This window comes from Chiloscyllium plagiosum, unplaced genomic scaffold (genome assembly GCF_037043375.1).
Source record: "Chiloscyllium plagiosum isolate Xiang-an unplaced genomic scaffold, Cpla_swu_hap1 HiC_scaffold_34, whole genome shotgun sequence".
In the NCBI taxonomy this organism is placed as follows: Eukaryota; Metazoa; Chordata; class Chondrichthyes; order Orectolobiformes; family Hemiscylliidae; genus Chiloscyllium; species Chiloscyllium plagiosum.
In genome coordinates, this window is record NW_028270172.1 from 52361370 (window position 1) to 52373671 (window position 12302).

Sequence of the window (12302 nt, forward strand, 5' to 3'; positions counted from 1 at the left end):
AGAGGCGGCTGAGTAAGATAAGAGGTATTAGAGGCAAGGTACGAGATTGGATAGAAGATTGGCTGTCTGGCAGAAGGCAGAGAGTGGGGATAAAAGAGTCCTTCTCAGGATAGAAGCCAGTGACAAGTGGTGTTCCGCAAGGGTCAGTGCTTGGACCACAACTTGTCACTTTATGCATTAATGATCTGAATGAAGGAGCTAAGGGCATTCTGGCTAAGTTTGCAGTGATACAAAGATAGGTGGAGGGGCAGGTAGTATTGAGGAGGTGGGGAGGCTGCATAAAGATTCAGTCGTTAGGAGAGTGAGCAAAGAAGTGGCTGATAAAATACAACATAGGAAAATGTGAGGTCATGCACTTTGGGAGGTAGAATAGAGGCAGGGACTATTTTCTAAATGGGGAGAAAATTCGGAAACCTGAAGTGCAAAGAGACTTGGGAGTCACAGTTCAGATTTCTCTTAAGGTAAACGAGTACATTGAGTCAGTAGATAGGAAGGCAAACAAAATGTTGTCATTCAACTCGAGAGGACTGGAATTGAAAATCGGTATTCACTTCTCAGGTTTTATTAGGCTCTGATCTGGCCACATTTAGAGTATTGTGAGCAACTGTTTCGGCCTCATACCTCAGCAAGGATGTATTGGCCCTGGAGTGCATCCAAAGGATGTTCACGAGAATGATCTGTGATGATGCTGTTTCTTTCACAAGGTTATGTTGTCCTTGTGTTTTTTCTAGAGAGTTTGTAAAATATGAGGTGCCAAAATGGCTAATAGACACTGCCTAAGTCAATAATCATAAGAGGGCTTTAAAGTTTTTTTTAAGTAGTTATAATGAAAGGAGAGTGTCCAGTTGTCCCAGTTCAGGTTTTTTCCAGTTCTGTTTAGTTTTTCGTTGGGAATCAGAAGCTGCTGGCAGCAAGGAAGTGGCTACTGTGAAAAGATGTTCCATGCTTGAACAGAGGTCTTGCCTGAACTTTCTCTCTGAAATCTCTTCTGCCTGTAAGAACCTGTGTTTGAATTTACCATTTGCCAAGGGATATATTATTGGGATGTTGTGGGAATTGGAACAGATTCGTGAAGTTGTGATTTTGAATCAGTTGGGTTTTCAAATAGTTAAGAGTAGATTCCCTACAATAGGGAAACAGGCAACAAATCAAAGTACAACATTTGGCAATGCTAAATGTGTGATTAACAATCAGTTGTCTTGAGAAACAGACACATAGTTAGCTAGGAAATTGCCAACATTTCCACGAAGTTTTCCTTCCTACCTGAGTCAAACTGAGAATTAGTTCGGGATGTTACAGTGAATTTATCACCTGCACAGAAGCTCAGGTCACCCGGTGCTTGTCCCTCAAACGAGAGCATCGCTGTCACAATTGAAGGCATTTCCCACAGATTTTCTCGTAATCCTCCATTCGCAGATGGCTATATATGTTATGGTCTAATTTTATGATTCTTTGGCCTTTGCTTGTGCTCTTATTACTTTTTTCTTATTTCCACATTGTTCTTCCTTCTGGTACTGCTCATTAAATGTACCCAGTATGTCATACAACTCATGGGCAACAGCTGGAGGCTCAACATCACCATACAAAATTGCACATGCTCGGATGTCTTCGCAGTAAAACTTGTGATTGCTTTCTTTTCTTTCAATCAAAGAAGATCCTTCTAAATATATTCCAGCAAACAACCGACATGACTTGCAGTAGGTGTGGATAGCAGGTGAACTTCTAACAGCAACATCTCCCTCTAAGTTTCTGCTAATGGGCTCAAATACAGTTGTAAAATTTCCATGTAATGTGAGACTTCCCCTTTTGCAAATGCATCAACTGCAAGCTTCTGTTTCAGGATTATCACCAAATCAGATATCTTAATTCCAATCCCAAAACTCCCACTAAGTCCAGCAATGCCTATTGCTGAAGGAGCAGACCATCTTCCATCTGCCAGGCGACTCAATACAATTCCACTGCCTCCACGAGCAGTTACTAAAACTCCAGCTTTAATTACCAAGATGATTGCAAGTCCTTGTACTTGCATGAGCTGGTTAGCTATGACCTTAAGTTATTCTAAATTCTGTTTTCTTTTGTTCATGTTTCAACTGTAGTGTGCAAATAAATTGTTTTGCTTAAAGCCAAGTGGTTTGACCAGCTACATCACTCCAGTATCCACTTTCATCTGCCTTTAAAAAAAGTAAATAGTTTGAGGAGGTCTGGCCTGGTCCATAACAGATCCCAGGAATGAAAGGCTAAACATATGAGGAACATTTGAAGATTCTGGGATTATGCTCGATTGATTTTAGAAGGATGAGTGGGATCTGATTGAAACTTACAGAATACTGAACAGCCTGGACAGAGTGGACGTTGGGAAAATGTTTCCATTCGCAGGAGAGGCAAAGACAAGAGGGCACAGCCTTAGAGTAAAGGAAGACCGTTTAGAACAAAAGATGCAGAGAAAACAGCATGGTGGCACAGTGGTTAGCACTGCTGCCTCACAGCGCCAGAGACCCGGGTTCAATTCCTGCCTCAGGCGACTGACTGTGTGGAGTTTGCACGTTCTCCCCGTGACTGCGTGGGTTTCCTCCGGGTGCTCCGGTTTCCTCCCACAGTCCAAAGATGTGCAGGTCAGGTGAATTGGCCATGCTAAATTGCCCGTAGTGTTAGGGAAGGGGTAAATGTAGGGGTATGGGTGGGTTGCGCTTCAGCGGGTCGGTGTGGACTAGTTGGGCCGAAGGGCCTGTTTCCACACTGTAATGTAATATATTCTAATCTAAAAGCTCTTTAGCCAGAGAGTTTGAATGTGTGGAATTCATTGCCACAGAAGGCTGTGGGGACCAGGTCATTGAGTATTTTTAAAAAAAGAGATAGATAAGTTCTTGATTGCCAAAGAGTCAAAGGTTAAAGGGCAAAAGCAGGAAAATTGGGTTGAAAAACCTGTAAGTCATAGCAGACTCAATATCTGTTCCTATTTCTTATTTGACTTCTATGCATATTACCTTGAGTTGTCTTTTCTTAGTATAGCTGTGACATACTCCTTAATTACTAATGCAACTTCCCCATCCCTTTTATATTCTCATCATGCCTGTAAGATCAAAACCCTGGAATATTGAACTACTACTCCTACCCTTCTCTCAACCAAGTTTCTGTAATGGCTACAACATTGTAGGTCCATCTATTAATTAACATCATAGAGCTGTACAGCACAGAACCAAGCCCTTCGGTCCAAGTCATCCATGCTGACCAGATATCCTAAAATAATCTAGTCCCATTTGCTAGCACTTGGCTTATATCCCTCTAAACTCTTCTTATTCATATATCCATCCAGATGCCTTTTAAATGTTGTAATTGTAACAGCCTCCACCACTTCCTCTGGCAGCTCATTCCAGCCACTGTGTGAAAAAGTTATCCCTTAGCTCACTTTTAAGTCTTTCCTCTCTCACCTTAAATCTATGCCCTCTACGTTTAGACTCAGCTACCCTGGGGAAAAAAACATATTTATTTATCCTATCCATGCCCCTCATAATTTTAGAAACTTCTATAAGGCCACTTCTCAGCCTCCAAGTAAAATACCTTTGGCTTGTTCAGCTTCTCCCTATAGCTCAAACCCGCCAACCCTGGCAACACCCTTGTAAATATTTTCTGAACCCTTTCAAGTTTCACAACATCATTCTGTTAGCAGGGAGATCAGAATTGAACACAATATTCCAAAAGTGGCCGAACCAATGTCCTGTACAACCTCAACATGACTTCCCAACTCCTATACACAATGCATTAACTAATAAAGACAAGCACACTAAACAAAATTGAAGCTTTAAGCTCATTTGCCTTTCCTGCTGTACTCCTTGTAATAAAATACATTACCTCGGACGGCCAGTCCCGGTGTTCATTAAGTTGGTCTTGTTTGTTCTTCCTATTAGACTCCGTTGACTCAATCTCTACCTTCTCCTCGATCATGCCACATGCTGACCTACTGCGCTCATTCCCAACACCACTAGTCTTTCTTGGGCAGGTTCCTCCTGCCCTGGAAGAAATCCAGATATCTGAAGCCCTCCCTTCTAAAGCACCCTATTTAGCCATACATTCAACTGTATCACCTTTCTACTTTTGGCCTCCCTAGCATGTGGTGCAGGAAATAATCCTAAGATTATAACCCTAGAGATCCTACTTTCTAGCTTCCTCCCTAACTCCCTAAATTCCCTTTCAAGGACCTCATCTGCTTTCCTGCCTGTGTCATTAGTATCAACATGGACCACAACGTAACCCTCACCTTTTCGAATGTCATGCCATTCAGAGACATCCTTGATCCTGGCACCGGGGAGGCTAAACTTGATCCTGGAAACTCTTGCGGCCGCAGAAACACCTGTCTGTCCCTCTGATTGTAGAGTCCCCTATCATTACTACTCACCTACACTTTGATCCATTCAAAGCCAATCATAGTGCCTCTGATCGGGCTGCTGCTGTTGCTTTCCTCTGAGAGGTCACACACCCCAACAGTGTGACCACATCCCCACTGCCTTCTCGCCCCTCCTGGTGGTTGCCCATCTACCTTACTGAACCTTTGGTGTGACCACATCCCTGAAACGCCTATCTACAAACACTTTCTGCATCCTGCATGCTCTTCAGTGAGTGAAACTGTCACCCAGCCAATTTATGAAATCTGAGAATAGCTGCAGAAGTGGGAGGGCCAGCCAGAGCAATTAGAGAGTTGCATGGGGATACAAAAAGATCATGCAAGTGGGTGGATGCAAAGTGAGAGCATGTGGGGAGAGAGGGAGCTAAGAGTGATCATGCATAACAGGAACTAAAGAAGGGAGTGCAGATTGTGGGCGTGAGTAGGGGAGTATGGGGGCAGTCATATGAGGAAACAGAGAGATGGGCTTGAGTCAGAGACAGCAAAGAGAGTGCATGGGAGTACAGACGGTACGAGTGGACGAGATGGATCAGAGAGAACTATGGGCAAAGGGAAACTGAGAGTGTAGACAGGCAAGAGGTAATAGAGAGAGTGCGTGCAGGCGAGATGCAGCAGCAAAAAGCATGCATGCGGACAAGTGGGAGCAGGGACAGCGTGAGCAGCTGAGAGGGAGCAGAGAAAGAGAGACCATGCCAGGTGAACAGAACAGAAGAAATGGGCAGGCAAAAAAGGTTCAGAGAGGGCATGGGTGTGCAAGCAGAGCAGAGATAGAATCTACCAGCCAATATTGAGCAGAGAGAGCAAGTGGGTGGGTGGGTAAGAGCAGAGAGAGCATGTGCATGTGATCAAGATTGTGCAGAGAAATGTATGGAAGACAGCATAAGGTACATGCAAGGCAAGAGAGTGTGCACAGGCAGTGGGAGCAGAAAGAAAGTGTGGACAAGAAGAAACAAAGAGAGACCCCAGGTGCACAGGCAAAATGGAACAGAAAGCACAAGCAAATGCAGACAAAATGGAACAGAGGGAGTGGGTGCGAGAGATTGAGCAGGGAAAGGCATAACATGTGCATGGGCAGGGGGTGTGATGGTGCAGGTGTGCATGACAGAATAGGGAGCATCTGTCAGTGTTTGAATTGGGTTTTGGACCATTTTCTGTGAAAAAGGAATCTGGCTGTTGATCGTACAGCATGAGGATTTGTAAGTTCCCTGCCTAATCTCATATTAGCAGCTCTTGAAAGCTCAATGTTACTGGCTTTATCTGACTGAACTGATGACCCTTATCAACAGAAAAAAAAACTCAAGGAACAGTCATCAATGTTGGTGAAACAAGACATCCTGCAAACCCATCCAGTAATCTGGCCAGTTTTGTTATTTTCTTTTACTTGTTCAGCTGTCTTTTGTATGAATAGGGGTGAAAACAAAGGATTTTGAAGTTCATAGCACAGACCAATTAGATTAGTAGACCAAAATTAAACAACAAAGTGACTACTCTGTTAAAAATTGCTAAGTCCTTTAGGATACAAACTGGTATCTGGATTTAATGGGATGGTTCTTCAAAAGGCTGGATCATTACCGTTGGTGTCAATTTTGAGCATCTTTGAAGCTTTGCGAATACATTGACTCTGCGCCATAATGAAAGACACACGTGAAACTTAATTTTCTTTGCTGTGGCAAACAAACGTTAGGCCATGGCTTGAATATTGTGTGTACAGGAAATGTACAGGTGAGTCTCACTTCTGTTGTGGGCAAAGTCTTAGAGAGAATTGTAAGGGATAGGATTTATGAACATCTGGATAGGAATAATGTGATCAAGGATAGTCAGCATGGTTTTGTGAATGGCAGGTCGTGCCTCACAAACCTTATTGAATTCTTTGAGAAGTTGACGAAGGAGGTGGACGAGGATAAAGCGGTAGATGTGGTGTATATGGATTTTAGTAAGGCGTTTGATAAGGTAGGCTACTGCAAAAAATACGGAGGTATGGCATTGAGGGTGAGTTGGAGGTTTGGATTAGGAATTGGCTGGCTGGAAGAAGACAGAGGGTAGTAGTTGATGGTAAAGGTTCATCTTGGAGTGTAGTTACGAGCGGTGTTCCGCAAGGATCTGTTTTGGGACCATCGCTGTTTGTCATTTTTATAAATGACCTGGAGGAGGGACTAGAAGGTTGAGTGAGCAAGTTTGCGGATGATACAAAAGTCGGTGGAGTTGTTGACAGTGAGAAAGGATGTGGCAGGTTACAGCGGGATATAGATAAGCTACAGAGCTGGGCAGAAAGGTGGAAAATGGAGTTCAATGTAGGTAAGTGTGAGGTGATTACTTTGGTAAGAGTAACAAAAAGATGGGGTACTGTGCTAATGGTCGGATACTTGGTAGTGTGGATGAGCAGAGGGATCTTGGTGTCCATGTACACAGATCTCTGAAAGTTGCCACCAGGTAAATAGTGCGGTGAAGAAGGCATATGGTGTACTGGCTTTTATTAGTAGAGTAATTGAGTTCCGGAGTCCTGAGGTCATGTTACAGTTGTATAAGACTCTGGTGCGGCCGCATCTGGAGTATTGTGTGCAGTTTTGGTCGCCATACTATAGGAAGGATGTGGAGGCACTGGAACAGGTGCAGAGGAGGTTGACCAGGATGTTGCCTGGTATGGTAGGAAGATCGTATGAGGAAAGGCTGAGGCATTTGGGGTTGTTTTCATAGGAGAAAAGAAGGTTTAGGGGTGACTTGATAGAAGTGTACAAGATGATTAGGGGTTTAAATAGGGTTGACCATGAGAACGTTTTTCCACGTATGGAGTCAACTATTGCGAGGGGGCATAGCTTTAAATTAAGGGGTGGTAGGTATAGGACAGATGTTAGGGGTAGATTCTTTACTCAGCGAGTCGTGAGTTCATGGAATGCCCTGCCAGTAGCAGTGAGGAACTCTCCCTCTTTATGGGTATTTAAACGGGCATTGGATAGGCATATGGAGGATAGTGGGCTAGTGTAGGTTAGGTGGGCTTGGATCGGCGCAACATCGAGGGCCAAAGGGCCTGTACTGCGCTGTATTTTTTCTATGTTCTCTACCAAGATGTTTTCCTCGAAGAATAGACAGAGAGGTTGACATTATTGATGTGTTTAAAATTATGATGGGCATTGAGATAGATAGGAGGGAATATTTGTTCTTGGGGCATAGATTTAAAATATAAGAATCAGAAGGGATGTGATGAAAGGTTTTTTTCTCCCGGAGAATGATGGGACTCTCGAACTCACTGCCTGTAGGGTTGGTAGAGACAGAAACCCTCAGAATACTTAGGAAGTACTTAGATGTAGGGGCGGCACGGTGGCTCAGTGCCTCACAGCACCAGGGTCCCAGGCTTAATTCCAGCCTCGGACAACTGTCTGTGTGGAGTTTGCACGTTCTCCCAGTATGTGCGGGTTTCCTTCGGGTGCTCCGGTTTCCTCCCACAGTCCAAAGATGTGCAGGTTAGGTGAATTGGCCATGCTAGATTGTCCATAGTGTTAGGTGCATTAGTCAGAGAGAAATGGGTGTGTGTGGGTTACCCTTCGGAGGGTCGATGTGGACTTGCTGGGCCATAGGGCCTATTTCCACACTGTAGGGAATCTAATCTAATCTAAATGTGCATTTGTGATGCCAATGCATACAGAGCTATGGGTCAAATGATGCAAATGGAATTGTAGTAGTTGAGCACTTGTTTTTGATTAATGCCCCCAGTCATTGCTGCTTCTCAGGTCAATTTTGTTTGTGCCCCCAACTCTGTGCTATAAGTCCCAAAGTTAGAACTTGTACACACTTCACATGCTGTAACAGTAAGAAAAGATTATCTATATTGGACTGAATTTTAAATAAAAATGTGAAATTTAACATTACAACTGCAATGAGGCACAGTAAACACACATTTTTGTTTAAGGCAAGAGCACTTAACTTTTAAGGTTTTAGCAAAGATTTGCAGCTCAGGTTGTGGATGCGGTTGTTGGTTTGCTAGTCAGGCTGGTGGGTTGTCATGAAGACATTTCGTCCCCATGTTCGGAAACATAATCAGTGAGACTTCTGTGAAGTGTTGTTGTTCTACTCTGCTTGATATTGATATGATCTGGCTTTGTCATTTCCGGCTTTGCTCTGGGGTCTGTTTCCACATGCTTGTTGATGGCATTCAGGTTGAAAATCAGTCTCTTGGAATTCCCTTGCATGCATCTCTTTAGCTTGTCCTATGATGGTTATGTTGTCCCTGTCTAATTGATGGCTCTCCTTGTCTCCATTTATTGAGACGAGGGAGAGATGGTCGTGCAGTTTTGTTGCTAGCTGGTATTCATGTTTCCGGATTGTTAGTTTCCTGCTGGTCTGTCTGATGCAGTGTCTACGGCAAGGGATTTTGTATATTATGTTAGTCCTGCATGTTGTGGGTATGGGGTTGTTGTCCATGTGAGTTGTTGATGTAGTGTAGCTGTGGGGATGGTGTGCTACTATAATTCACAGTGGTCGTAGGGGTCTGGTTGTCATTTCTGATACGTTCTTGATATAGATAGGGTGACCAGTGAATCAGGGCATACAGTGATCTCTTGGCAATGTCTGTCCAATAGGCATTGGCAGACGAAGCTGTTGGGGTATCCAATTTTTCTGAAGATCTTGTGTAGGGCGTTCTTCCTCAATTTTGTGTAGTTCTGGTGTGTTATAGCTCATTTAAATAATGTTCTGACACAGCTGTGTTTGTGGACGTTGGAGTGATTGCTGTTGTAGTTAAGGATTTGGTCTTTGTGGGTCACCTGCGTATATAGTTTGGTTAGGAATTCACCGTTGGTCCCACATTCTCCTATGATGTCTAGGAATGGGAGTTGATTGTTGCTCTCCTCTTCTCTCATGAATTTGGTACTGGTGAATATGTTGTTGATGAGATAGTGTGTTTCCTCCAAGTTAATGCATTTGATGATGACAAATGTGTTGTCCACAAATCTGATCCATAGCTTTGGTTGGATCAGGGGGAGGGCTGTGCGTTCCAGTCTTTGCATGACTGCTTCTGCTATGAATCCTGATATGGGTTATTCCATGGGTTGTTTAAATATTTGACTGTGTAAGACAAAGTGAAGTCTAGTACTGTGAGCATATTGGTCTTGCTGGTGGTGTTTTTGGGTGTCAGTGTTTCCAGTTCTTCCAGTACTGTTAGGAGTGTTTCTTTTGCTAGTGGTATGTTGGTGGAAGTAAGGTGACACGGTGGCTCAGTGGTTAGCACTGCTGCCTCACAGTACCAGCCTTGCGCGACTGTCTGTGTAGAGTTTGCACATTCTCACTGTGGTTTCCTCCCACAGTCCGAAGATGTGCTGCTTTGCATTCTCTCCTTTTGCTGGTTTCTCATTCATTTTCAGTTACCATTTTGTGCATAGTAATAAAGTCAAAAAGCAACTACCCTGTATTCTTTTTCTATCCCATTCAATTTAAAATTTGAATAGATCAGTGAATAAAACTAACTTGATAAAATCAGAATGAATAAAATCTGTCACACTTCAAATAAGAGCCGTTGTCAAATATAATTTCAATTTCTTGTTTAATTTTCTCTTTCTCTACTGCACCTCCTTACTTGCAAGTAACTATTTTACATTTGTAACCTGACACAGTGAAAGTTAACACAATGTAATTCACAAAACCATAGTTGATTGATTTGATGTGGAAAACCACTTCTGATTGTTTTTCTTTCCAGTACACAGCAACTCTCTTAGCAAAAAGGTGACAACTGAAACATAAAAGACAATAATTCTTCCACATCGAGAAATGTTATCACAGATGCTTTGGTCTTCATAGAAAAATGAATTGCAGAACTATCAGATTTTACAACTTTACACTTCACTATCATGAAAACTGTTAAAGCTACAAATTTAGCAATTTCATTTCGCATTTCGAATTGACTGTAAACTTCTAGGAATCTAGACAGTTAATATTTTAAAATCCTGGATTTGTGCTATGAGATGCACCCTGAGAAAGCAGTCTATTCAGATAATGTCAACATTTCACTGACATCCACAATCTCACTTTACAAATACAAAAGCATGAAATGTCATGTGATCATCCACATACAACACCTGATTATATATAATTACACTACTGAGAAGTGTTCATTTGAAGCCTTTTCTTTCTCTTCTCTTTTGTTTCAACAGCTTTTTCCCTCTTGTACAGAATTTCTCTCTTTCTCTTTTGTGGATGTTTCCCACCATCCAAAGTAGCTTCTTTAAATTTAACCTCCTTCTGTTTAGAAAGTTTAATGCTGGATTTGTCTCCTACAACAAAAATATAGGGAAATAATTAGAAATGCACAGCAAACAGTCACGAAATATCAAATATTCAGTGACAGTAGTAGCTTATGCATCATTTACAGTAAGGCTTTGAAATTGTAGATATAATGTTGATGATGAGATTACAATAAGCATAGATTAATATTCTGAATTCATATGTTTCATATACCACAATATTTTTTAAAAACCCTCAACATTTTTCTTATGCTTTGCTATGGTTGTGGTAGTATTAAATCTTGTGAGAAATGCTACAAGGAATTAGTTTCATTTAGAAATTATTTTTGTTAACAAAATTTAGGGGTAAAACGTTGAGTACATAAAATGTACTACTCAAAGGTGGTAATAAAAATGCATAAACACCATATATACTAGGGTAACAGTTAATCTTATGTAGCTGTCCCTTGGCCAAAAATCTTGCAGTTTTCAGACATTTAGTGCATAAATCAATCCTAGTTTGAAGGATTGTAGAACAATGGCCTGAATCTCATTTTTTTTGGCCAAGACCTTTGTTAAAGTTTAAGAGGGATTTCTGCCACAATATCTAGTTTTCTCAAGTTTTCATACCAAATCTGCCTCATTAACTACTTATCCTACTGCTACAGCTTTTATCACATCATATTCTGGTTCCATCTTACCATATGCTGTTCCTGCAACAACCTGCTACTCAGCAAGTGTCCCAGCATTTATTGACATTCCCCAAGCTCAGACCAGCTTAAAAAATCCATTGTGCATTCGGAGAAACACCATCATCTGGAGCTGCCCTGCACGGTTCTTGACACTTGCCTTGGAAACCAACAAATCATTTGCGGACAGGGGCCTGCAAGTTCTGCTGGACAGGACGGTGCAAAGTTGGGACTTCCTCTTCCTCAGGAATGGAGGCCATGATCAGTGGTTGCTACTCAGGTTAAACCAGTCTTATCTATCTGCAGGAATGTACTGCATTGTAAGAAGGAGGTCAATACCCACCTCCATTCCATCAGCTTAGGTGCCACCACCTTCTCTCTGATACATCACACTCATTCCATCTCTGCAATCGCACCTACCTCCCACCAAGATTCATACTTTATCACTCTCATTCCTGCAACATCTTAGCTCACTCACTCACCAAATGCAACCCTACAGCACTACCTGGTCACACTCTCAGGACACATCCTCATCTTCAACAAATGCAACATTGCTACCCACTTTCACCTTACTGAACATCTGTCTTTCTCTCTCGTTCCAGGAGAAAACCAGTTTCTATTAGGGCAGAAAGAGTCAAGAGGGGTCATTCACTGTCTAACATTCAGATCCTCACCCCATATGTTGTGAACATCATTCATCAGACCACTCAAGCTGCTGACCATTTCCAAGCCCCTGAACTGGAACCAGAAGATAACTTACTGTGCTGGAATCCTGTGATTAAAGACAAATTCCCTTGATTTCACTGAAGCGCGGTGACAACCACAAGCATCCTCTGCACTAAATAGTAAGAAGTAATATGACTAAGGGGACAAAATGCAAAAAGGCAAGGCAGGAGTACTATGAGCATCCAGGTTAGCTTAGAATGAATGATAATTATGGCAGCAAGCGATCAGCCTCATAATATCTGGATTACACCCAGGTAGTGAAGGCAGGAATAGGAGGAT

At 42.4% G+C, this 12302-nt stretch overlaps 1 protein-coding gene and 1 pseudogene across 1 annotated transcript in view; both read right to left on the reverse strand.

The window, feature by feature from the left end:
• Positions 1–1190: 1190 nt before the first annotated feature.
• Positions 1191–2029, reverse strand: LOC122539651 (SH3 domain-containing YSC84-like protein 1 pseudogene; annotated as a pseudogene).
• A 7886-nt stretch (positions 2030–9915) lies between these two features.
• pak1ip1 (PAK1 interacting protein 1) overlaps positions 9916–12302 on the reverse strand; it is a 71108-nt gene continuing 68721 nt past the window's right edge. Inside the window, exon 10 of the mRNA XM_087978677.1 lies at positions 9916–10659. Coding sequence (XP_087834803.1) covers positions 10484–10659 — 176 coding nt within the window. The 3' untranslated portion in view covers positions 9916–10483. The remainder of the gene's footprint in view (positions 10660–12302) is intronic.